At 38.3% G+C, this 27,398-nt stretch overlaps 1 protein-coding gene across 7 annotated transcripts in view; it reads right to left on the bottom strand.

Moving 5' to 3' along the window:
* Positions 1-27,398, bottom strand: part of LOC148125348 (uncharacterized) — a 167,026-nt gene that overhangs the window by 66,882 nt on the left and 72,746 nt on the right. For 5 of the 7 annotated variants that reach the window (XR_015744370.1, XR_015744371.1, XR_015744369.1 and 2 more), the window contains exon 3: positions 11,651-11,820. The exons of 1 other annotated variant lie outside the window; for it this stretch is intronic. Coding sequence is in view for 2 of the 6 variants with exons in the window: in XM_087937689.1 (XP_087793815.1) it covers positions 11,651-11,668 (18 nt within the window). In the remaining 4 variants the exon portion in view is untranslated. Of the gene's footprint in view, positions 1-11,650; positions 11,821-11,928; positions 12,080-27,398 lie in introns of those variants that run through there. One more of the 7 variants, XM_087937688.1, reaches the window with a different exon arrangement.

Raw genomic sequence — 27,398 nt, 5'->3', positions numbered from 1 at the left:
CGGACTCTGCTCAAAGCATCGCTTTATGTGCTACGTCCTGGATAGAAGGAAGTGAACTACCAAAGATCTTTTCTCCATCCTCATCACTCTCTGCACCGCCTTCCTGTCTGAAGCAGTAATGCTTCCAAACCAGACAGTCATGAACTTTTCTCATGTGATGCAGAAAATGCAGGCGCTGCTGAGCACGCTTCACCAGTGTCTCACTGTTGAGCGATCAAGCTATCCTTCTCATTAGCTGCACACCCAGAAACTTGATGCTGCTAACCACCTCCAGAAACTGATTTTCTGAATTGTACATATGTGCTGGACTGATGTGAAATGACATTCCAGAAAATAAGTAATACAAAGGCATGAAGGGAGGAGAGAGACAGGCATTCATAGTTTCAAGACAAATTTTCTTGCAGGAAGACCAAGTAAAGTTGCCAATTTATTTTTCTTCTGATAATTAGTTTAATAAGCTGTTTATTATCTTTACAATATGGAGAACAGATTAGACACTTATTTTACTGGTGTTTTGATATCTTCAGACAGACACAGCTGAAAATATTGGCATTCCAGATGTTGACTCCTTTATTTAGGTATTTGAAAAGGTGGTTCAAACTATTCTCTAAAGCATTTAAAGGCGGAATAAGAAGCAATGGATAGAAACTATCACCCATTCCCTCCCACTTGTGGATGTAGGACTGTAACTTTGTTGCTTGTATCCTTACGATTTATATTGACTGTTTCCTAGTATGATTTGATTGCTGATTGTACCCTATGACTATCATTAAGTGTTGTACATTATGATTCTTGATTCTTAACGAATGTACCTTTTCTTTATGTATACTGAGAGTATTTATACCAAGACAAATTCCTTGTGTGTCCAATCACACTTGGCCAGTAAAGTATTCTATTCTATTCTATTCTATTCTATTCTATTCTATTCTATTCTATTCTATTCTATTCTATTCTATTCTATTCAAGGAGAGAGCCAGCCTAGAAATCAGGAGAAATTTCCTGGTAATTAGAACAATCAATCAGTGGAATGGTTTGCCTTCAAAAGTTGTGGGTGCTCAATCAATGTTTTTAAAAAAGAGATTGGACAACTATTTGTCTGAAATGGTATAGGATCTCCTGCTTGAACAGGGGCTGGACTAGAAGACCTCCAAAGTCCCTTCCAATTCTGTTAATCTGTTAAGAAGTCTCTAACATTACATGTCAGAAGGCTGACAGCTAGATTGATTCCTTTTTGAAGACATAAATGAAGCCTTTTACATACAGAGTAACTGCTTACTGCAACATATAACTTAATGATCTAGGGTTTAAATTCTAGGCCTTTTCCTCCTGACTTTCAAGTGAAAGGATATTTGAGAGTTCTCTTGCTGTAACTGAAAGGAACCTGATCTATGTTGACACAATGGCTCTCCCTAGCCTGGCAACCATTGGTTCCTGCCTTGAGTTTCATTTCTTATAATATGTGCCTGGGAGATTCATTATTTAGCCTGAAGGAAGGGTGTCTCTCTCAATCTGCTCATGGGTGGAGAGATGTGTAGTCTTAGCAAATAAAACAGCAGTTGAGATAAACATGTTGTTTTAGGCCTCACTCTATATTCCCAGCTTATATGAAGAGCAACTTGTTCTCTCTTTACTTCTCTGGACGTAAGGTCATAATCTTAGGTCCTTCTGACAAATGAGGTATTTTTTTCAGCAGCGGTATTCGAAATAAAGAATGTTCTTCACAGAAATACTTGCCTAGTTCCAGTATTATGGCTTTTTCATTGCCAGATCAATTTTTTAATTCCCCCTGGCATTTTAAGTATTTAGGTTCTTTTCCTGTGTCCTGATATACCTTTCCTGTCAGTTAAGTGCCACGTTACTTATTATATGTACTTCTTCTTCTTCTTCTTTTTCTTCAGCGTTTGTCTCGCGCTCGGGCGAGGTCCGCTAATGTCCTTGAGTACTGCTTCCACACCTCTCTGTCTGCCACGTGTGTCGGGTCTGCCTTGCGATCTCTAGATCGGCCTTGATCGTGTCCATCCAGCGTTGTTTAGGTCTACCACGCGGTCTCACTCCTCCGACAGTCACCTTCATTACAGATTTGATGATGGATTCTTCCTTGGCGCGGCTCACGTGGCCGAACCATCGTAGCCGGGACTGCCTCATGACCGTGGGGATGGGCACGACGTTGAACCGCTCTCGCACTTCTTCGTTCCTGACGCGATCGAGTAGGGTGAGGCCTACCGACCATCGAACATTCGCATCTCCATTATCTGGAGTCTGCTTTCGCTTCTTTGGTCGTCGGCCAGCACTCTGCGCCGTATATGGCCACGGGCGCACCACAGAGTTATAGATTTTCGCCTTCAGGCGCATCGGCATCTTCTTGTCACAGAGGGCGCCCGTGACGGACTTCCATTTGCCCCACGCTGCATTGATCCTGGCTGCCACCTCAGTTTGTAGTAGGCCTTCTTCCCCAAGAGTAGTTCCCAGGTACTTGAAGGTGGAGGCGCGTGGTAGCTCCTGCCCGTTCACGTGGATGGAGCCTGTCATTTCATTATCAGTGGTCAGGTATTCGGACTTCTTTAGGTTCAGCCGGAGCCCGAACTGCTCGAGGCGGTCGTGCCACTGTTGGACTCGGTGCTCGAGTTCAGCCTTGCACAGGTTGGCCAGGAACACATCATCGGCGTAGAGCAGCGTCCCATGGGCGGGCGTGTACAGGTCGTGTGTAATTGTGTCCATCACCAGAATGAACAGCAGTGGTGAGAGAGCAGAGCCCTGGTGTACGCCGATTATATGTATGTACTTAATATATCTTATTACTGATATCTTAATATATCTTATTACTGATATCTGCTCTGAGTTGCTGCTGTGTTTTTGCTTATGTTATGTTGAAAGAATCTACAAATGGTATTGTAAATTTTAGTCATTTATGATGTTTATAAAGAAGTTTAATGAATCCTGCTGAGTCAGTCATCTGTGTGTTTTCTGGACTTGAATTTCTGCTGCAAACTCTTACAAAGAATAGGCATATCTATTGTGCCTCAGGCCTCAACTCAGAATAAGGTGCTGAAGAAAGATTTCCCTATAGCATCTCCTTATCGGCCACTCCAAATTTAGAACCACTGACCAAATTATTCCACTCATTCCTTCCCAGGTACCAAAGCTCGGTTTACATTTATTTTTACACTGTGTTATCCCAACCTGGCTTGAATTCCCCACATTGAATTGTTCCAGAGATATGTCAATCATTGCCTAGACCATGCTATACAACATTTTGGCTTGTCTGGTCTGCATTGAGTAAAGAGGAATTGTCTTGGGCTACACATAAAATTTGAACTATAGTTAATGTATATAAATTACAGACTTATATTACCTTATGGTGCTGCATTACTAGCTGTTCAGGGATGCATGTAGCCCATGGGCAATGGGCTGGACATGGATGGCTTCTTGATTTACCAACCTTTTTATTTTAGCTAGCTTTTTCTTTCAATTTGTCTCTGAAGAATAAAACACAAAAGTAAAAGTGACTGCTTTCATAATTAAAAGTTTCAGAACTACCCCTCTCTTGTCTTTTATGCTGGCACACTGCCGAAAAAAGAGTATCTTCTTTTGTGGAACCTAGATAGATATCTGCTACCTATTTCCAGGAGGATTATTTCAGACTGTTGAAAACCGTTTGTGTACAATGAAAATGAAAATTCTAAAATCAAACAAGGACACCACATTTACGGTTTTGGAATCCAATGTTAAATCCTTGTATCTCAATGTTATGAACTACATTGAATCCAGCATATTTTTGTTGTCTATACTTTGTTCAAATGCAGATGGAGTGCAATAGCCTGTAAGAGAGTAGCAACTATCTGGTCCTCTTTTAAGCTCTCGTAGTATAATAGCAAGATTTCAGATTTGCTATGGCTTTAGAAGGAAAAGTATAGCTCAACATCTCATTAAGGTATGGCTGCACTCCCAGGCCTGCATCAAGGTACATGAATTTGTTATCCTATTACAGAACCTACTTTTAAAGCTATAGAAAGGAGCAACTGTGTCTATGGCAATAAGAAACAGGTTCCAATCCTGCCTATGACAGCATTTCAATGTGCCAGAAGATTACATGTCTCTCAACCTGTCCCACTCAATCATGGAGTTATGCTTCTCTTCATAAAGTCCTAAGGGGGGGGGGGGGCAGGAGGGAAGGGGAAAGAGGGAGAGAGAGAATGAATGACACTGCATCTGGTTGCATTGCTCAGGATGCCTCAGCACAAGGGCGACTTCTAATCGAGTAATAATGGCAATAGGGGTGGTGTATCTGTGAGCCCAGTAGGATAGCCTGGATACAACTCTGGTAGTAGATGGAGACTCCGCTGCTTTCACTGCTTCCATATTATAAAGAGGTTCTTGGTGTCTCTTGTAATTGCTGTCCTCATAAGAGACATCTGTCACATTTCCAACTCCAATAAATACTTGAACCATCATTACTCAATCACCACTGTGGTTTAAAGTAGACAAAGGGTAAAAGTAGACAAAGTGTAATGAAAATTCAGTGAAAGTTTTTATTTAATAAATTTATATTTAATGACACCCAGGATCCTCTGCATTTTATTTTTGATTCACTAGAAACTTTTAAATCAATGTCACTGAAATATGCATGTAAAAAAAGAGGGGCTTTAACTGTGCAGTCATGGCCATTATCTTGACTTTTTTTTACTGCCCCCAGGGATGTCTTTAGTTACACCCCTTGAGCAAATAAATTTCTTTTCAGATGGACTTCATTAACTAGGGGCAACTGGGAACTATATTTTGATAAATATGGCTTTGAGGGTTGGGAATGGAGTGGGACTCTACTTTCCTGGTTCACTTCTATGGCCACCCTCAGTCATGTGGCCAGCATGACTATACAACATGGCACACAGAATGCTGTTGTCTTCCTACCAAAGTGGTACCTATTTATCTGCTTGCATTTGCATGCTTTTGAACTGTTAGATAGGCAGGAGCTGGGTCAAATAATGCCCACTATATAATTTTCTTAATATTAATAATCTTAATAAAATATAAATTGTATTAAAAAAAATACAAACTAGAAAGAACCATCATTAGAAATATTGCTTCCCATGAACTGTTGTTTCATAAGGTATTATTAGATATATTACACAAATACAGTTAACTGTTATCACTAAAATGGCTTTTTAAATTTTCATAGTTTCAATTTAATTTACTACTTTGAATACAAATCACAGACTTTGACTACAAATCACATAATCACAAACAAGTCAAAACTGTTTAACTATTAGAAGAACTGCATTAGTTTAGAGCCAACGGCATTTCTTAATCTATTTGCATCATCAAATTTAATACAATTTAAAACAGAGAATCTATTATGTATCCAAAAATCCTAAGACACATTTGCAGGGTATCTTGTGACTTAGGATAAATTTTAGACTATATCTGTGCTACAGTTGATGTTAGTTTCCTTCAAGATGCTTTGAAAGTGACTAGGCTGACCACATCCACATTCTGAAATATCATTTTTGAGAACTCCCAACAAAGCTTTAACCAAAAGAACAGGAACTGACTCATTTTAAATGTGCAATCACTTTATAAAAATTTGCCAAAGATAGGAATAGTGAGTGCTTAAAAGTAGGAAAACCACATATTAAAACTGGCACATATACTTCAGTACCACTTACATTTCAATTTAAGAAAAATGGCTTTTAGCAATACCTGTCCAACATACAGTATGTAGCATGGGATAATAGTTATAATAAAGTAGTATGTGAAACTGCTTACTCTCCATTTCTATATTAAGCATATGACAATATATAAGTTTGTGGTTATTTTAGTGATTGTGGATACATTTTATACTGAAAATGAATCATTGTAATTAAATATATACAAATAAGACTAATAAGAAAGCACACATAAATAAAAAAAAGTCCTTGCTCTCTGCGGATAGTGGTTAGAACCCAATAAGCTATTCGGGAGCAAACAATAGACTACTGATATAGGTAAGATGAACTTAGTTAAGGGCAGGACAACATCAAGATCTACTCAGGAGCATTCCAGAGACTTAAACTAAATATATTCCAAGCAGCAATTTTTTTAAGGGAATCTAAGAAATCACAGTAGAATCATAAAATATTTTTGAAAGATTCAGTAAAAGCTCACTAATCCCCCACATCAACAGACTAGCCATTTCTATTAAAGAAAACTACTCTGATTTCAATAAAAATCTAAAACAGATCCAGAAAATTATAAAGATTTGCAAGATGATTTGGGTATTATATATGGATCATATATTTTGAAAATACTAGTAACTGAAAACAATATAAAGGCAGCTTTAACAATAAAAAATGGAGCAAGTAATATCACAATAAACCAGGTAGCAAGTAGTACAATGTTATAAAAACACTAAAACAATAAACAGAATGTTGGATGTATACTCAAAGGGATCAAAATATTTCTGTTATAGTTTAGTATACTAAAATATTTTCACATAGCATGTCCTGGAATAGAACCAAGCAATGAAAACCACAACTTTCAATTGGCTCTATAAACAAACTGCCAGTGCAGATGACAAAACACTATGATAAAATGATCATGTTGGCTAGTCTTGATTAACAGTCATAGCTTCCTTTGGATTAAGGGAAGTTTCCTCACCATTTTCAAAGACTGTCCTATTTATAGTGGACTGAAGAAAGTAAACGTTACCACAGCAAGAGCAACTGTTGAAAATGCTATTTTATGTAGACAGGATCATCATTGAGGCAATAATGAAACAAAAATATTCTCAACCTATAAACCTGCTTTTTTAAGTGCAATTCCTCTAGAACAGTGCACATTTGAGAGAACTGGAGAGATGTAGCACTTACAAGAAATCTCCCTCTATTTTTAACTCGGTATTAATTCATTGATCCTTATATAAGATCAGAATATTTACTGCCTCACTTATATGAGACTAAAATAGGAAGATCTGAGAGCATTGTAGCTTCCCCAGACAAACCTTCACTGTCATCTCCTTTCCATTAGTTTTATCAAAATGTAAATTTGTATAGAAATCTACAATTGTTCATAGCAGCTACAATAATTTTTACAATAATAAATTATTGTATAATTTATTGTATAATAATTTATTGTATAATTTATTGTATAATAAATTATTGTATAATTTACAATAATTTTCTTGAAAATTCACTATTGTTTTGCAAGCAATCTATTAGTTAAGCTGCCTATTAATTGATGTCAGGACTACTTTTGGGATATTTTCACTAAAATGACCTAAAATATGTTACATAGTATTAAAACTCTTGTATCCGTGATATTTCATTGGGCAAAATGGTGCATCACAAGGCAAAACTTTTTCAACGAAGATACCTCAAAAGGGCTAATTTATGGACTGCGCCTACAACCCTAAACCTATAATTCCCATGGAATTGAAATTTAGCAAATTTTATATGCTTATGACAAAAAATTATCATAAAGCATTTTGTGACATAATACAAAATGTACCTTCAACAAGCATATTTAAAATGTGTATTATATGTTTGGATATCCATTTCACTTACATAAAAAAATTAGTTGTTTTAACTTCCCCATTCTAAACATATGCACTTAGAACTTACTAATAATTATTATCAGTGGGGCTCATTAAGGCACACTTTTAAAATTAAAACCAAGGATGTAATCCTTTAATTTCTTTACCTCTTGGAGATGGCCAACTATACTCAACAGGAATTATTTCTAAGTAGTCAGCAAGGATTGTCAATTGATATAATTTTCATGCATTTATGTTATAGATATTTTATGTGCTCAACATTAGAAATAGACAATATTTTATGTTATAAAAAGACATTTCAAAGATTAATAATACTGCAAGAGTTATTAAGAAAAAGCTAGAACATAAAGTCTATTCCAGGAACAGTGTTATATATTATCTCCCTTCCATGGACCAGGACCATGCCAGAAACCGACCTGTGAAAATAAGAAAAGCCCATCCATGGGATTCAGGCAGCAGACAAAACCAGGTCCCTTCGTATCCCCAGAAAAACCTCTCTCCTGCTCACCCTACTTTTTTGTACACTTGTAGTCATTCTCTTTCTGTGTTTAGGTTAAGAAATATCTTTTAAATGATGACCCAATGAGTCACATGTTGTCTAGTAGTCAATAATGTTCAGCTTGTGCTGCAAATGTGAGGATCCTACTATATTTAAGATACTTATCAGTTGAGACTCAAGGACAGTTGGAAACACCTAATCCCACCAAAATCATTGGTCTTCAAGTTCCTGACTTCCAAAGAAAACCCACAGATAGCTGCTCCCATTTTCATGTCCAGAAAATGACAGATACCAGTTTTCCTCTCATTGTAAGTAGAATTTTAGCATTGTCACTTCTTCCACATATATTCACTATTTCAACTCTAGGGAGGCCTAGAATATCAAGGAACACATATTCTTTGCATCACAACCTCTTTTCCTACCAAACTATCTTCTAAATGGAAGACAGAAACTGCTATTGTGGCCTTGTCCCTTTAAATTTCAGTGCAATTACTGAAGCTATACTCTTTTTCAATCCACTAAAGGTAGTAGATTCATCATAAATTTATGTAGTCTACATACAGACAACACTGTTTAGGTAACATGGACAATCTTATTCTAGATTAGGAAAACAATTTGAAATTTATGAACAGAAAACATGTTAAGCATAAGGAAGCAAGTGAACAGCAAGTGAAATTTAAAGGTTGACAACAGCCATTATTAAAACATAATATCTTCATCATGCTTATTAAAACACTAATAAGCAGGTTTCTAGAAGCCTTTTAAGCTGTTTTGTCACTTATTCTTGAACACTGTATCTAGAACATACTTTTTGATAAGAATGTCCCTCCCAATATCAGTTGAAGTTTCCATCTGACCTTAATATTGTCCTTATCTCTTTACTTTGTTGAAAAAGAACTGATTCTTAGGTCCTTCATATGTAATGCTTAAAAAATAAAGTTAGAAAATGGTTCTAGTCAGTAGGTAGTTCAAAATTATTTCAAAACTGAAATTATACTTGAATCTCTTGTAAAATAATTTTTAAAAATGTACTTGTATTTTTACAATATTGTTCCCCAACTCTTGGTAATAAAAGTCAGTATAAAGTTATCTTCATAAACATATACTCAACTTGCTACAGAATGTCTTAAGTTGCTTTAAGAAGGTAGTCATGGCAATTAAAAAGCACATTCACACAAGCTTATTTGTGTTAAGTTCAAAAAAGTTGTGGAGTTGTAAATTTTCAACAGAAGTTTAAGTACCTTTAATGTAAGTATTCATACTAGAGAGTTCTGACTGTCCTAGTAGGATGCGCAAATAAAATGAACTATCACCAAATGTGTGAAAAAGCTAGGTCAGATTTTGTGTCACCATTCTGAGGACACTTCCCAACAAGTACTGGCTATATCTGTAAATGCCTAGTTATATGTTCTACAGCTATATAAAGGTGAAATGTTAAAGCACTATAAGGAAATAAAAACCTGATGGTATATTTTAAGGAGATTCCATAATTACTGTACTTTAAACTATATCTTCTCCAATGTATAAATATAAATGGATATTCTCTAATTTGATGGATAATTTGACTGGGAACTAGCTCAGAAAAAAAAACAAATTATGAAAAGACCTTTAAAAAGTTCATATTCTATTACCACAGAAAAATACCTACATTTTAAATAGACTTGAGATGTTGAAGACAAGTAAACATATTCCAACTTTTTTTCAATACCAGCAATTCTTTGGCATCACCTGATCTTGTCTAGGTGGTGAAAGCTAAGCAGTATCAGGCTTGCTTAGTACTTGGGTGGGAAATTCCTAGGGAAAACAGGGCTGTAATATTGGAACATTGGAAAACATCCTGGAAGAAGGCCAGGCTAAACAGCTTCCTTACTGTTGCCAAGATAGCTGTATGAACATGTCACCACTCAGGAAAGTTTATGATTAGCATAGAACAAAAACTAAACCTCCACATGCTTATAAAACAAAAGCTCCTTTTCCTTCTGATCTTACCAAGTACCCAAATACAGGGGGTTGATGAAGTAAAATTAGTATATATTGTTTTCAATGTTTTGCATGGTCAGATAAAAACATGACATCAGAGGGATATTTCAGTGTACAAGTGTAAACATTAAAAAGCACAGCAAATATATTTTAGTTTAATTCTTATTTTAGATATCTTAGATTCCTCGCTTTTCAAAAAATAGTTGGATATTTCTAAGCAACAACTATTTTTTTCACCTTTTCACACGCAAGATTATCCAGATATAATTTTACATTCTAAAAATTTAGAGTGTATAAGGCATAAACTGAAGGTTGTTTAAATAAGAACCCCTATCTTTTATGACAAATGAAATGTAAGACCTCCTCCCAAATTTTCTTATATCCAACAGGTATTTGTTCCCAGGTGTTCATTGGACACACCTTAGCTAAAGCAAGAATTATTGCCAAAGTAGAGTTCACATTCTTTCCAGTTTAATAAGGAACAGAGTTGTTTAAAAAGCATGCTTATCAGAAAGCCTATTCTTTTTTTATTGCTCTTCTCATTAAGAACTTCCTGTGTGATTTTATATAATATCTGTATTTTTTTTTGAAAGAATTGTTTTAACATTTTTAGGTACAAGAAAACAATTCTGAATGGTAGATTTAAACAAACCTGCTAGCTAGAGAAATTGCAGAATAAAAGTTGACTTCCTATTCTACAGTGTTTCAAACACCACAAAAGCTTCAAACAGCACAAAAGCGACAAGCTTGATATCAAAAAAATCTATTTAAACAAAATAATGAATGAAAATAAATGGAAATAAAAATAAGACACACTATTCAGAAGTTCACTGTATTTTTCCTGATTATGTTCCTATTTAATTTTATTGACTGCCCACTAATTGTTTCCTCTATTTGTTTCAAGACAACCATTCTTATAAGAAAAATCTGTAAATGAGCAAATTGAAGGAAGCATGACTAATACCAAAAAAAAAAAAACACATTTTTTCTCTTGATGTGACAACTTTGTTTCTTAGAAGGTTCATTCAAAAATCAGAAACTTCGCAAAAAAATTTCTTTGCTACTATATGCATTATGTACCTTTTCCTAAATTACACTTTACCAATATTTTTGAATTGAAAATTATTATGGAGCTGAGTTAGTGAAAAGCAGCATTTTTAAAACTTTAATTCTCAGAAAATTATAGAGTAATATTTAAGTTTCTAACAATGTACCTCTGTAGTATTAGCAGAAAGGGAAACGATCAATTAAAAAACCATACTTGTTTTTCAAAAGTACGATTTAAAGTTTCACTACACAAAAATGCTTCCTACATCTCCTACCTATGAAAATAAAAACTCACAAATTTATAACAGAGAAAGCAAAATAAAATCATGCCCTCTCCTTAAAACATTGCCCTGAAACATTCTCTGTTTGACACTTTTATGCCTCTTAGTAATTGAACTATCTGTCCCAAAAGTTCAAAGCAAACTATTTTATTTATTCTAAACCAAAGAAGCTCAGGAAATTAAAAGAACTAGTATACTTGATTTTAATTACATTATTATCCACACTGTGGAAAATGTAAAATTCAGGACATTTTTAATGCATTCTGTATTAAGAGATGATGTATATAGCAAGAGCCAATATTGCATTACACTTACCCATTCCCCGTAAGCCATGCTTCCTGGTGATGCCTTTTTCAGCTTCCATTAACAGTTCTTAACTGTCATAGTTATAGAAGCCAAATTTACAAAACATGTTTTATAGAAATGTAAGGTTTCCCCTTATGGACATTTTCTATTGCTGACAAAGTATCATCAGTGCTTCATTCCTGTGATTAAAAACAAGAAAGGAAAACTGTCTCAGTCAAGTTCTCTCAAAGATTCTCAATTGCAGTCAATAGAAAGGGAGTAAGCAGCAGTCTTAAAGTGGCAGTTACCAACTCCTAGGAGATACTCATTAATCCAAATTGGCAGCAGCTGGTTTTATTGTCTACCACTTGGCTCAACCGAGCCCACACAAGTGTTAAAACTTTATCACATGCTGCTGAATCAATCGTGGCTAGCTTCAGCTTTTTAACCTACACATAACCAAGCAGTGTGAGGAAAGGTTCTAACTTCAGGGCAGGGAGTTCTTATACAGAGCCACCAATTCGCTCTGTAAGAGTTAGCCAATCACTGGCTGCAACTAGTGGCCTCTGTCACATGATAGGGCAGTCCTCACTACACAGAAAGATTTCTGAATTAGCTGGGGTTACACAAAGGACATTCATTGGGAGGGGGAAGCAGCATTACAAACCGAAAACGCCCAGTCTCTCTGCTAGTGCTTTAAAGCAGGAAATCTACTTGCTCTAGATACATTCAGAACTATATTTTGGATATGAAAAAATTAGCTGAAGCACTTAAAATCTTACTGTATAAATCTATGTATTCCTATTTAAGATACTCCATTTTCCCCCAATTTTGTGTATTTAATTAGGCAACATTTCTTATTCATGTAAGAAAACAAAGTAGTTAAAAGACAAACGCCTCAAGGAAAAAGAAAATTAAACTACTTTTTATCAAGGTAATTAGCCAATTCTCTCATATATGGATCCAGAATCAAATAAAACATTTCCCCCCTGCTTTTGTAAAATACTTAGTTATTTGTGGAGCACATATTCATTTAATCTATATGCTACTTTTCTTCATAATGTATTAACCCAATACAGCAAGTTTAACATGGTGTTTTAAAAATATTTTTATCCCATCCCCATTCTCAATTGCAAATAAAATTCAATGCTTTTTCAAAGACCAGAATTACAATATATAACATTTATGTTTGAAGCCTAAAAATTTGCATACATTATGTAATATTACCAGCATAATCTGGTTGTATTATTTGTTATTAAAAAGCTTTCACTCTATGATTTCCTGTTGCTAAAGTCCACCCATCTCAGTTTATGGACATAAAACATATACCAGAACAAACCATTCAGATGACTCAAATTGTTTCACCCCTAAAGAACAGCAAATATGCAACAGAAGAATCCCCTTATAAGTATGACTCAGAGCTTCTACTATGGGGGGAAGACTCTGGATATCTTGCAATTTTTTTAATGGCAAAACAAGAATGCAGCAGTGGTGCGATTCATACCAGTTTTGTGGGCATGGTTTGGTGAGTGTGGCAGGGGAAGGTTACTGCAAAATCCCCATTCCCTCCCTATCCCACTAATTTGCTTTCCAGCTCCATTCTCCTATGCAGGGCAACAAAAGAAGGCCCAGCTAATCAGCTGGGACTCGGGAGGCAGAGAATAGATGGGGGCGTGGCCAGTCAGAGGTGGTATTTGCCGGTTCTCCGAACCACTCAAAATTTCCGCTATCGGTTCTCCAGAAGTGGTCAGAACCTTCTGAATACCACCTCTGGAATACAGTATCCTAGATTAAGCCAGGGAGGCATGTCCTGGAATTTATTCTAGAGTGCAATATCCCATTAACCACTATTTTTTATTTCACTGATTTCAAGAATATAACATTGTACAGTTCAATACTATATTACTCTATATGCAAGCCAATCAAACAAAATGCTATAGTTGAAGGCATTTGGTATTCTAAAGTGAATTTTTAAAAGTCTTACATAGTAGATTTATAAAGAAATTAAACTTATTTAAATGCAAATACTGTAACATATTTCTCTGCACAGAAAAAGAACAAGTATGAAATTGAAGAATTAATTTATGCTAAGAATTAGGCTTTTGTTTAAAAAGTACAATCTTAAAGCAACTCATGCTTGGCATACCATCCTCACTATATTTTTAAAAGTGTATAAAGAATAGAGATATGCTACATGCTGTTTGTATGAACCATTCCACGAACAAAACCATCAGTTTGGGATAGCCAATACCTGAACAAAAAGAACTGTACACAAAATGGAACATGGCTATTTTGAACCAACTATGGACTGAGGTTGTTGCAGCAAGAAGCATTTCAGGAGGTAGGTGTAACAAAGGGCCAAGGCTGAGGAATTTCCTTGGCTATGTATGGAGTGAATGGACATCAATGGCTAGGTCACTTGGGGGGAGGGTTGAACAGAGGAAAGATATTGAGACATGGGAGGGTGCTAAGAAGATAAAAGTGAATTTCCAAGCTTTCAGCAAATGGGAAGAGCGAGCAACATGCACCAGCCTCGCCTAGCTCCCCTCTAATATTATTCCAGGATCCTTCTGAGTTTTGTTTTGTCTAAAACCAGAATCAAAACATTATAGGATTTGTTTGTGCTGAAGTCAGTTAAAAATGAAAATTCTATCTGTTTTCTGAATATACCATAAGAAATTAAATACATATTAAGTGCAAATTTTTAAATGCAGATTCAACAAACAAAAACAAACCCAAATCTACAGACAATGAGCACACCAGGGATTCTTCTTATGTCAATTTTAAAGGATAAATAGTTAACATAAAAAGAAACAAGGAACCATCCCATTCCCATTTTGTGATGTTCAATGAACCTCACTAGATTTTAGAGCAAGGTATTCATTAAAATAATTGAATAAATAATCAACCTCTTTGACCACATAATCTCTACCATAAGAGAGATCAGTTCAACCACAAATGTAAGGAACACAGCTGTTAAACCAATGATACAAAATAAATGATGATTACAATTCAATGTTGATTTTTTTCAGGGATAGAATTAACATAGAGTGAAGTAAAATATACACTAATGCATTTTACATAACATGTGAAAAAGTGTTAAAATTTGAATGAGGGCTATGCCTTTCTGAATGTAGTACTACTTTTGGAAAATTCTGGGTCACAACCACCAAAATTATTAGCTCTAAAACTGGGAGATGGAAAGTCTATTGCATAACAGTGTGTTATTTTGAATGAAAATTTGGTCCCCGGGATAGAAAAGGGAGTTCAATGAAATATTACTGAATCATGCTCAATTTCAAATTAAAATCTGGAGAGGTTATTAAATAAATATATGTGCATGCATATTACTCCAAGTTTGTTTGTTTTCTCATTAGTAGAGATGAAAGGGAAAAGACCAAATTCTTGTGACACATCTGATTTCTCCTTCACTAACAATTTATATAAAATAATGAATATGTCACATGAATGCACATTCGGACCTAAGGACAAATGAACAAACTGACTTTGAGAAGTCCTTGATGCTCGCTGAGCTTGGTTATTTTCTTGCAGACTTTTCATAATCCAAATTAGGTAATATCATCAGAGGGTAGCAAACTCCATTCCCTCCTAACACTGATGGTGTTACATAGTTTGGGTAGTAAAATATCTGTAAGAAAACAACTAAGCTCTAATAGCACAAAGGAACCAGTGGTGGGATTCAATTTTTTTTTTTTACTACCAGTTCTGTGGGCATGGCTTGGAGGGCATGGCAGAAGAAGGATACTGTAAAATTTCCAGTCAGGTGGTATTTGCTGGTTCTCCGAACTACTCAAAATTTCCACTACCAGTTCTCCAGAACTGGTCAGAACCTGCTGAATACAACCTCTGAAAGGAACCCTTCATTTCAACCTTGAGCTACAAATATTTCCCTCTAAATTATGATTTTCTTTCAAATAAACATGCATGAGGTTTAGGAATTTGGTAGGTTCATTAATATTTTGAGAGGATGAAGTGACATACTGAAAATGGACACTTAAATGTCATCAACCAATAATTTTAAACCTATATCAGTTCAGTAGTATTACATGTAGTCATTTATTACTTTTAAAGTCCACTTTTCTTTAAAACAAGAAAACATATAAGCTTCCCACCTATCTTTATTTTCCTTTGCAAACCTTTGAGATATATTCATTGCAAAGGCTGATAGTTATTCAGAGTTATTCAATAAGCTTTACAGATCAATGTTTGAGCGTCTCCCTAATCTTAGCCCAACATTTTGACCTTTTCAAAATTAGGAAAACCACTGACAATATAAAGAATGAAAAATATGAAAATGTGCTTAGATTATATTACAATTATATATTTGTAGGTAAACTCAATGCAACAATCTGTAAAAAATAACTGCACAAGATTTGGCTGTTCATGTAGAAAAATAGCTTTTCTTAAATAAGATTTTTATTTCCAAATTTTCAGCAAATAAAAACCCACCCTTCAATGTAATATAACCATAAGTGTTTCCTAACAATGATGTCAAAATGATCATGGCAATAAGACATGTTCCCCACTGTCACAGATTAACTGCAAGATCATGATGCAAGCTCTACCCTTTTGTTCTTGTGTTCTGACATCACATACAAATAGATAACGGGCAAGGTTTCCATAGGAATGTCACAAAACACATTGCATCACTTGTCACCTTCTGCCCCCTCCTGAAGATGGCTTTGAGTACAGCTACTTGTTGCCAATATAATAACTTGCCAAATTGTGAAATCTGGACTTATTACGTCCAAAGCTTGGAACTTTTTTCCAACATGCACATTTTAATTAACACTTCAGATATATAAATTACATGTTGCTCAAATCTTTTATATACTTTGATAATACAGTGTAAATTCCAAGGAATGCAATAAAAACAATGTAATTTTACTCTTCCTGCTTGTGTAAACAAGTTGAAGCTAAGCTTGCATTCTTTTTATCTGCATAATTCACCTATTATATTCAAGTGAGCATGGGTTTGTTAAAAACAGATCATGCCAAACCAATCTTATTTCATTTTTCAACACAGTGACTAACTTAGTAGATCAGCAAAATACTGTGCACATAATATACTTAGACTTCAGCAAGGCATTCAACAAAGCAGACCACAACCTACTTCTTGGTAAGCTAGAAAAAAGTGGGATAGATAACATCACCATCAGATGGATTTGTTACTGGCTGACAAACTGTATTCAATGAATAGTCCTTAATGGGTGTATGCCTACATGGAGGAAAGTAAGCAGTGGGGTACCACAAGGTTCCGTCTTAGGCCCCGTGTTCTTCAATATCTTCATTAATGATTTAGATGAGGGAATAGAAGGGGAATTTACCAAATTTGCAGATGATACTAAGCTGTTAAGATTAGCCAACACCCAAGATGATAGGCTCAAAATCCAGATGCATCTTTACAGACTTGAAGATGGGGCCCTAACTAACAAAATGAAATTCAATGCAGATAAAAGCAAAGACTTACACTTAGGCAAGAAAAACCAAAAGTACACATATAGACTGAGTGAAACCAGGCTTAATAACAGTAACTGTAAGAAGAAACTTGAAGTCTTAGTGGACAACCAATTAAATATGATCCAACAGTGTGGAGCGGCAGACAAAAAGCCAATGCAATCCTAAATTGAATTAACAGAGGGATACAATCAAGATCAAGTGAGGTACTAAAACCACTCTATAAAGTAAGATCACACCTAGAATTCTGCATCCAGTTTTGGTGACACTATAAAAAGATGTTGAGACTCTAAAAAAAAAATGCAGAGAAGAGCAACCAGGATGATTAGGGGACTGCAGGCTAAAATACATGAAGAATGGTTACAGGAATTGGGCATGTCTAGTCTAGTGAAGAGAAGGACCAGGGGAGACATGATAGCACTGTTCCAATATTTGAGGGGCTGCCACAGAGAGGAGGGGGTTAGGGTTAACTATTTTCCAAAGCACCTGAAGGCCAGACAAGGGATAATGGATGGAAACTGAACAAGGAGATTCAACCTGGAAATGAGGAGAAATTTTCTGACAATGAGAGCAATTAATCAATGAAACAGCTTGCCTTCAGAAGTTGTGAGAGCTTCATCACTGGAAGCTTTCAAGAAGAGACTGGACTGTCATCTGTCAGAAATGGTGTAGGATCTCCTGCTTGGACTGGGGGTTGGATTAGATGACCTACAGGGTCCCTTCCAACTCTGTTAATTTGTTAAGTTTGTTTCATATTTTCACTGCAATTTTCAATCTTTTTTAAAAAATGTGGTTTTTCTACATGTGTATCTTAGGATCTTATCATGTGTCATAAAGCATTTCTTCTTTCAGAAACGTTGTTAATAATAAATGCCAAGAGAGTTAGAAAAGATCCATTGCCAAAATATCCACTGAAGAATTCCAGAATTTCTGATATTCCTGAAGACAAGCAGAATATCTTTCTTAATTATCTGGGTACACTGGGTAAGAAGTTGCCCTGAGAGAATAAAGTGGATTCCAGCTTTATTACACATGACCCCATTTAGGATAGCCTAAGATAAGATGCAAACTGAATTATAATCAACTATTTTATACATTTGTTTGCCACTGTATCCCTTTAAAAAATAAGATTATTTTTTATTATTTACCTCATAACACATAACACTTAAATAATTGACATTACTATTCTTGTAAAAGGGAAAGCTTCTTAAAATAGATTAAAAATTGTACTATCATTTTCATAAAGCATGCTGAATTCTTAGCAGTGTTAAATAAAAAAAAACAGTAACATGTGGCGTCAGGAAGGGCATCTAGCCAGCAAATGCTCAGCTCCATCCAGTCCCCCCAACTCTACCCGAATTAAGACATTACAGGAAGGGAGTTTTGTCTCTAGAATACACTGCATAATGACTTTTTGTGCTACTTTTACACAGATACACATTTATTCAAAGTCATTATTTTAAATTTGGGGCTTCCACAATTTCTAGCAAGCATATCTGAACAGACTTAGAGGGCACCATTCTAATTAACCATTCTTTATTAATCCAACAAGATAGAAAGTAGGGGGCCTTCCTATTAGCATATTATATATAATAAAAGAAGTTTTTCTGAAATGAAATCTAATAAATTAAAATCTATCCTTTATTTCTAATTCTAGTTTTTGTGGCAATGGAAAATTGTTTCTGACCATTCTGTATGGCACCTTTGTAAGCACCTGAACACTGATGCTATGTCTCCCCTTATCTTCTTTCAGACTGAATATTCCATGTTTGTTCCACTTGTCCTCATAGCTTAAGTTCTCAAATCCATGTATTGTGCTTGTCATCCTCCTCTGAACTTGTTGAAGCTTCCTAATATCCTTCTGGAAGTGGATTGCTCAGAATTGTATGCAATGTTCCAGGTATGATTTTACCAGTGCAGAGCAGAACGGAATGATTCTAAACATCTTTGGTTAGACATATTGCCAGTTTGTAATGATGTAAGAATTATTATTTAGATTAAACAACTGGTATCTAATTTTGTTTCGTCTCTCTCCTCTATTCTAACCATTAGTTTTTCCATTGATATCATAGTTTATATATTGTAATCCCATTGTCACAGATTATATGCCAGCCACTCTGTGGATATTCTGCAAGCAGGATAATTTTATTTATTTATTTGATTTATATTGCCGCCTATTCACCCATGGCAACTGGAGGTGGCTTACACAATGTAAAATCATGTTTAAAACAAAAAATAAAAACAATAAGAACTAAAAAAAAGAATCAAATAAATTAGTAAAGTACAATAGAACAAAATTTGAGAAAACAAAAAACAAAACAAAACAAAACCCAACTCACACCCCCCACCCCAACGACAGCGGATCACACTAGCCATTTGAGGGGTTCCATCCCTCTCTGGGTTCCCCAGGCCTGCTGGCAAAACCAGGTCTTCAGTGCCTTTCAGAATAGTATTAATGAGGGGGCCATTCCAATCTCTGGGGGAATTATATTCCAGAGAGATGGAGCCACCACAGAGAAGGCCCTTCTTCTAGGTGCCACCAAGTGTACCTCCTTCAGGGGTGGCACCCACAGCATTCACTGCCTCCTCGCTTTAATGGGTCAGGTAGATGTCACTAGCAAGAGATTCTTCCTCAGATAACCCGGACCCAAGCCATGAAGGGCTTTAAAGGTAACAACCTTGAATTGTACCCAGAAGTAAATTGGCAGCCAATGCAACTCCTGCAAGAGAGGTGATACATGTGCACACTGGGGTCTGCATAAAACCATGTGGGCTGCTGCATTTTGCATCAACTGGAGCTTCCAGATGCTCTTCAAGGGCAGCCCCATGTAGAGCGCATTGCAATAATCAAGACGGGAAGTGACCAGGGCATGAGTGACTGTGAGTAGGGACCGCTGATCCAGGAAAGGGTGTAACTGGTGCACAACTTGCAGTTGTGCAAAGGCCCTCCTGGCCACGACCGCCACCTGCTCTTTGAACAGGAGTCGTGAGTCCAGGAAAACCCCTAGATTATGCATAGGGTCTGTTTGCAGTAGTGTTTGGGTTAATACTTTAAATCAACAGTTATCAACCTTTTCTTCACCACAGACCCCCTTTAAATAGCTTTTGTGGCCACGGACCATGGCCACAGATCCCCTAAACTTAATTCAAGATTTAAATCGCAACATTTCTTCAAGCCTTCGCAGACTCACCATGACAACATTGCAGTCCCACAGGGGTCTGAGGACAACAGATTGAGTACCACTGCTTTAAATAATAGGTAATAGGTAAATTTAATAGTCATTATGAGTGTTTTTGCACTCTTGTATTTTTAAACAGCTACAATGTACTTTTGCTTAACGTCAGACACATACCTCACAAAATAAGAATAACGCTCTTAGTTTAACAAGTCAACAACAAAAAATCAAAATCATTATTATTGTTTATACCACCCAGACTGAATCTGTGGCTGTTCATGGAAGTATCTGGCAAATGTTTGGCCACAAGTATGTAGTAGCATTGTTTGCTTAAATACAAACACACACACATACAAACACACACACACACACACACACACACACACAGAGAGTTTATGTAGTTTGCTAACCATTACAAAGTTCTAAATAAGATTACTGAAAATAACCTCTTAAGAAAAGTTCAAAAATTCATTAAAAAACCCTAAGAACAAAATCAAATTTAAAACTATTAATCATTTATATATGAAACAGATTCAGCCAAGAAGTGTTTTGGAGGATAATTTCAATACACAGTTAATCCAAACAACAGCACCAATAAAGTAATATCTATCCTCTGAAAGCAGCATTAACTGCTGGTTGACCTCTAAACCCAATTCAAAATGCTGATTAACACTTTTCAAATCCTTTAATGGGACTTTGCTATCTTAGAGACTATTCTCTGCTTGCTCTATACAGCCCAGCTTGGAAGGAAGCTCCCTAGGAATTTGGAGGGGAAGAGCTCAGAGCATTTCAGAAAATTAATTAGCAATATAATCCATCAAGTTTCAAAGCCTTTATTAGTCATTTGTAACACAACCATCCTTAAATTGGTGGGAGTGATCAATATATTTTTAAAACATTGTGGTTTATTTACAAACCAGCTTGTAAAATTCTATCTATCTGATTGTTTATAATCTTCAATTCGGTGAAACTGGAAGGTATAGAGCAACAATTATTGAACTATGGCAGTTCAATTCTCCAAATTTGGCCAATTTAAAACTTGTGGACTTCAACTCCTGGTATTTCTCAGCCAGATGAGTTTTCAAATTTGGAGACCACTCAAGTAAAGAAACTCAATGGGCTAATTTACAGAATACTGGGACCAACAACCCCCAGTGGAATGAAATTTGGGCAAGTTGTTGCTGCTTTGCTCTGCTGTGCTTCTGCTGTTCAATGCCTCTGTGGAGGCCAGCTGCAATCATGTGACCCTCATTTTTTATGCTCCCTGACAGCTTCCCCCAAATTGATGGGGAAGCCAGAAGGAATTGATATAATTGCTGATGTTCCTTCCACCTCCCCGCTAGAAAGTATTTGCTTGTAGGAAGCTTGCAAGGGGAAATCAATTGGGAACCTCGCAGGAAAGGTTGTAAGGTTCTCGGATAAGTTTCCCCCACCCATACACTCCCTGCCAGTTCCTCTGTACTTATGCCATGCTGGCTGCTCATGAACTTCCCCACTATCTCTCCGATCCTGCAGCAGTCACTTACCTGCTTGCTGGGAACAGAAACGAGGAAAGAGGAGGGAGGGAAGGAAGAAAAGAACAAGGGGGGGAGGAAGGAAGAGAGGAGAAACAGAAGGGAAAGAAGAAGGGAAAGAGGAGGAGGGAAATGTCAGGTCCACACGTGAAGGTTTACAGACTTATTGCTAAAGCCTATGCACATGAATTTTCTCAGAATGACGGTTCCCACCTGGACAGAACTAAATAAGGGTCAATAGCATTCAAGGGGGGTGGACTTTGTTATTTTGTGGCTAGGTAACAACTCTAAAAGATGCCTTGTTCAATTCCTCCTCTTGGCTCTGCCAATCTCTCTCCTTCGTTCCTTGGCTTCACTCCTTCATTTGGATATTCAACACCCCTCCCCACCTAGACAGGACACTGACCAATCAGCAAGTGGCTTAGGTGACGTAGTCGCACAGGTAGGTGGGGCAGTGGTGAGCTCACTCCCACCTGCGCAATTCAGTTGGAGCAGCGGCGGTGGCCTGGTCAGTTGGGTCTCCTGTCACTCCTGAGAACTGCCTGGAACTCGGCACTGGGCATGGCTGACTCGCTTGGAACCAGTGCTCTGATGGCTCTTCACTGGTCTCATGTTTCTCCAGGGACTTTTGATATTTTCTAAAGGGGCATTTTTAGTTTGTGTTATTTCTGGTTGCCAGTGGACTGAAGTTCCCAATCGGCCTTGGAGTTAGTCAATGTGCCTTCTCCACAATCGACTCTCTTCTATTCTATATTACCACCGATCCAGAGAGCACCCTCGGTGTAGTTGTGGGCATACACCAAGTCCCCTACACTAAATGACCAGAGTTGGCTGGTCAAATTAGTGGGTGCTTCTGCTGTGTAGTTGGGGTGTAGCCGGTTTCTCCATTCTTAGCCAGGGACCCATTAATAGCTCAGATGGGCTTTGGTTTGTGGTGGTGCTAGGGGATTATATGCTGGACTAGTAGGAATTTGTCAATTCACATTTGCCAGTCCCCTGGGCCCATTTGTGATAGTGCTTCTTTTTCCGATTGCACCATTCTTTCCCCCTGACCATTACTGGCTGGATAAAATGGTGTGACCAGAGCATGGCGGATTCTGTCCCACTAGGAAGAGCTCGAATTGAGTTACTGCAAACTGTAGTCCATTCTTAGAAACTAAGACGCCTGGTAGGCCATGTGTGGAAAAAAGCCTTCATAATACCCTAATGATTGCCTTAGCTGTTCTGGAGGACATGAGTATTATTTCTATGCATTTTGAATAAGCATCTACTATCACCATAAATGTCTGGCCTTGAAATGGCCCTGCAAAATCTATGTGCACCCTTGACCAGGGTGCTTTTGGTGTCTCCCATTTATGTGCCGGGGCAGAGGGGGGTGCTGGTCTGGATTCCTGACATAGTTTACATGTGGGAATCCAATTGGCTATTTCCCTGTTCATGTGTGACCACCACATGTCTGGCCAGCACCTTCATCCTAACTATGCCAGGATGTCCCACCTATAGGACCTCTAATATTGGTCTCCTTAATTTTGGTGGTACTATCACCTGATCCCCTCACAGCAGACCACTCTTTTGGGCAGATAGCTCATTTGCCGAGTGTGAAACGGTTGTAAGTCCACACCAACTGGTCCCTTTGGCCACCTCCTCCACACCCAGCTTAGTATTTGGGCCAAGGTTTTATGCTTGGCCAAGTGTCTTGCTATTTCAGCCGCTGTAATGGGGCCGGAAGCTAACTCCTCAATGAGGAGTACGGGTGCGATGGGGGTGGGAGTCTTTCACAATTGCTGGAAGCGGGAATTGGCTGAGGGTATCAGCATGGCCCAGGATCTTGCCAGGTCAGTGAATTAGTTGATAATTGTAGGCTGCCAGAAAGATTGTCCATCGTGTCATGTGTGGTCACAAAATGTTCGGTGTTGGGCAGTCCCCGGCAAGCAGGCCCAATAGCGGTTTACGGTCAGTCACCAATTCAAATTTTCTGCCATATAAGTACTCATGAAAAGGCTTGAACCCCATCACTGCAGCCAGCACCTCCTTGCTGTAATTCTGTTTGGCAGCCAATAGTGTCCTCGAATAGAATGTAATTGGGGCTTCAAACCCATTAGGCATTCAGTGGCTGAGGACGGACCCAATGCCAAACGGAGAGGCATCACATATTAAGATGACAGGAATAGTCTCATTATACTGCATCAAAATGTTCTCTGATGATAAAAGTTTTTTAATTACAGTGAATGTGGTAGCTTCCCTTTGGCCCCAGGTCCATCTTGCCTTTTTATCCAGAAGTCAGTGCAGTGGTTTGGCCATTGTAGCTTTCTGTGGCAAAAACATACTGTAAAAAGTTAACAGTCCCAGGAATGCCTAGTTCTGTTTGGTTTCTGGGGGTAGGAGCTTCTTTAATGGCCCTGACCTTGTCTTTAGTGGGGTGTATTCCTGAGCCATGAATCAAGTAACCCAGAAACTCGACCCGGGGTACTGCTATCTGGCACCACTCCTTTTTAACCGTTAGTCCAATATCTTGGAACCTCCTAAGGACTGTTCTTAGTTGGTCAAGGAGTTCCTTGTTGTAGGAAGTAGATACTAGGACATCACTGAATTATGGCATGATCCCTGGAATGCCTTGTAAAAGGCGTTCCATGAGGCTTTGAAATAGTCTCGGTGCCACACTCACACCAAATTTCAATCAGCAGCATTTAAAGGCCCCCCGGTAGGTTACAATACTTTGTGCTTCCGTGGTGACATCGTCCACCATTAGCTGCTGGTATGCCTGTGCCAGATCTAGTTTTGCAAAAGTCTTTCCCTTGTCCAGGGAATGTAACAAGTGCTGCATGACAGGCACTGGGTAGGCACTCTGCTGTAATGCTTTGTTGATCGTATATTTGCAGTCCGTGAAGATGCGGACTGAGCCGTCTGGTTTGATTAGCGTTACTATGGGTGTCTCCCACTTGGTGTGGTCTACTGGCTCCAAAAGCCCCTGGGCAATTAATTTATCTAGTTGACTGTCTATTTTGGGCCACAAAGCAAAAGGGACCCTGCCTGGCTTCATCCTTATGGGGGTTGTATCACATTCCACTACCACGATCATAATATAAACCACAAAGAAACCTTGCTTTTCCAAATGTGTTTATCTCCATTGTAATATATGCGTCACTAACTGACCAGCATATGATTCAGAAATGGTTAGGGCTACTTGCCTGGTGCTCCCTTCCACCGTTTATACACGTGCAAAGGAACCTTGCCTCCACCACACCCAGTGACAAGCGTTGACAGCCCATCATGGTAAACACTGCCCCTCAGATGTTCATGATGCAGTGCCTCTCAGTTGCTTGGGTGGGCTTTGTAGTTCTGGGCTCAGCGTCCTCAATGTGGCTGCAGTTTGTCTCACTCAGCCACTTGTCATATTGGCTCGTCATGGCAAGGCAGGGTGATGTGGCATTGCTTTCCACCTCTCCCATCAGGCATGGCACCCGTGTGGCTAATGGCTCCACTGCTGGAATGGCAGCCCTGCGCAACCCAGGGCTGACATGTCGAGGTTGAAGGAGATGGGTGTCCCCATATACTTGCCCAAGCTCCCATCAAAAATGTTCATGAACTCCAGGATCAGCTCCTCAGTGGTGTCATCTTGGATGGTGTGGACACCAGTCTCCCCCAGGCCCAGGGATGTGAACCAGTCCAGGCCAAGGAGACTTGGCAGGGCACCGTCTACTACGGTCAGCTGCAGAGGTCCCACAAACTCTTTGAATTTTACTTGAAATGTCCCGCTCCCTATGACAGGGATACGGTTGCCTTAATAGTCCTCCAACTGAATGCGTTGGTACTTCAGCTGTTTCTTCACAATCCCCGGCACTACTTTCTTTATTGTCGGCCAGGAAACAATTGACATCGATGTCCTAGTGTCCACTTCCATGCTGCACCATGAACCCTAATGAGGACCATGGCATGGATTTCCTTTGCACGCAGTGAACTCACTTGTCCAATGGCATTTGGTATGTGTTCTTGGACTCTGTGAAATGTTCTCCTCTCCGCTGGGGTTTCCAGGGTTATGCTTTCTTGGGACCTGTCTGGTTGGCAGGTTGCTTTGTGCAGTATGTGGCAGGTTGACTGGCACGACATCCCTCGTCAAGTGCCCCTTCCTATCACATATCTGGCAAATAGCATCTTTAAATCTACACACCGATCTTGGGTGGTTGCCTGCATATCCAGCACACATAGATTGCTTTGCTTCTGCTTTGGGGATCATCCTCTTTCTTGAGGAATGGAGACGGCAAACCTCTTCCTCATCAGATGATCCTTCATGCTTGGTGCTTTCTTGGTGCACAGTGACAGCTCTGCACGAAGCTAGTTTTTTTAATCGCTGGGCTGCTAGTTCTTTTAATCGCTGCTATAGACTTGTTCAAGGTTTATGCAGCTCGAGCTTCATCTAGAGCTGTCTGCAGCGTTGCGAGCAAGTGCCTAACTCCACAGATGATTCTATCCAGAACTTCATTGAGTTCCCTGAATTCACAATACAATGCGGCTTTTCTCAATGCAACAATGGATTGGCTAATCGACTCGCCCTCCTCCTGGTTTTGGTGGTTAAATTCATGCCATCTATTTTAGATGGCTTGGGCGCATAATGTGTCCTGAGCGTAGTTTGGAGCATAGTCCAAGGCAGTCTGTATGGTTGCTGCAGCCAGGCGCACCTTGGCAGTCTCAAAGATTTCTGAGCCATAGTAGGTCAGGAAGAGCACCCTCTTTCTATTGTCAAAAAGTCCTAAGAGGTCATTAGCTTCCAAGAAGCATTTAAACTGGACGATATAGGAGTCCCAGTTCTCCGAGGCTGGGTTGAATGAAGCAGATGGGGTGTGTCATCTTGGTAAGACTGATGCAGATCTGCAATTAGGCTGCGTTGATGATTGCTGAGAGTGAGATGCTGCAGCAGCCCATCTTCTTCGCTCCAGCTGGGATCAAGATCATCTCTTTTTTATTATTTCTCTTCTGATCCCACCTTTCCCGCTAGTGTTACATTGTGGGCTGATTGAAAAGGCAGACACTGATCTTCAACTTCAAGCTCTTTATTGTAACTGCAACAACCCAGCAACAGCCTGTCTGACAGCTCGCCCTTTTATAAGGAGCTGTTAGATGACTTAGCCAATCAGGACAAACTATTTTTCCTGCTGTAATGGCAGACCTGAGTGAAGCCTTTGTTCCTTGGCTTCACTCCTTCATTTGGATATTCAACAATATTAGGGTGGACAATTTACGTTTAATGTTAGTGTTAATGATATATTTCTCATAAGAAAAAATATTTCAAACAGTGAAGGCTTTAAAAAGTGCACGTGCTGCACTTTGTTCAAACTTTCAGTTTCAAAGCTGAGGCAGTTTGCAAATATTGTAAATTAATCAGTCAATAAGAGAGAAAGAAACCCAATCTTGTTTTGTGTAACATTCACATCCCGAGATGTACACTATTGTGCATATTATATCCCAAATGCATCTCAATTTTGTTGCTAATAAACAATTACGAAGATATGTAAAATACATCAACCTAATATATCAGGGAGGCATGAAGGTGAGAAAGCTTGCCCTGCGTCATGGTAGGATTCACTTCATCTCATGCTTTGCAGTTCATCTTCT

Source organism: Pseudonaja textilis, chromosome 7, assembly GCF_049901715.1.
Source record: "Pseudonaja textilis isolate UNSWEBS1 chromosome 7, rPseTex1.2, whole genome shotgun sequence".
NCBI lineage: Eukaryota > Metazoa > Chordata > Lepidosauria > Squamata > Elapidae > Pseudonaja > Pseudonaja textilis.
Note: the sequence above shows the minus strand (reverse complement) of the source record. Positions and strands in the feature narration are given on the sequence as shown.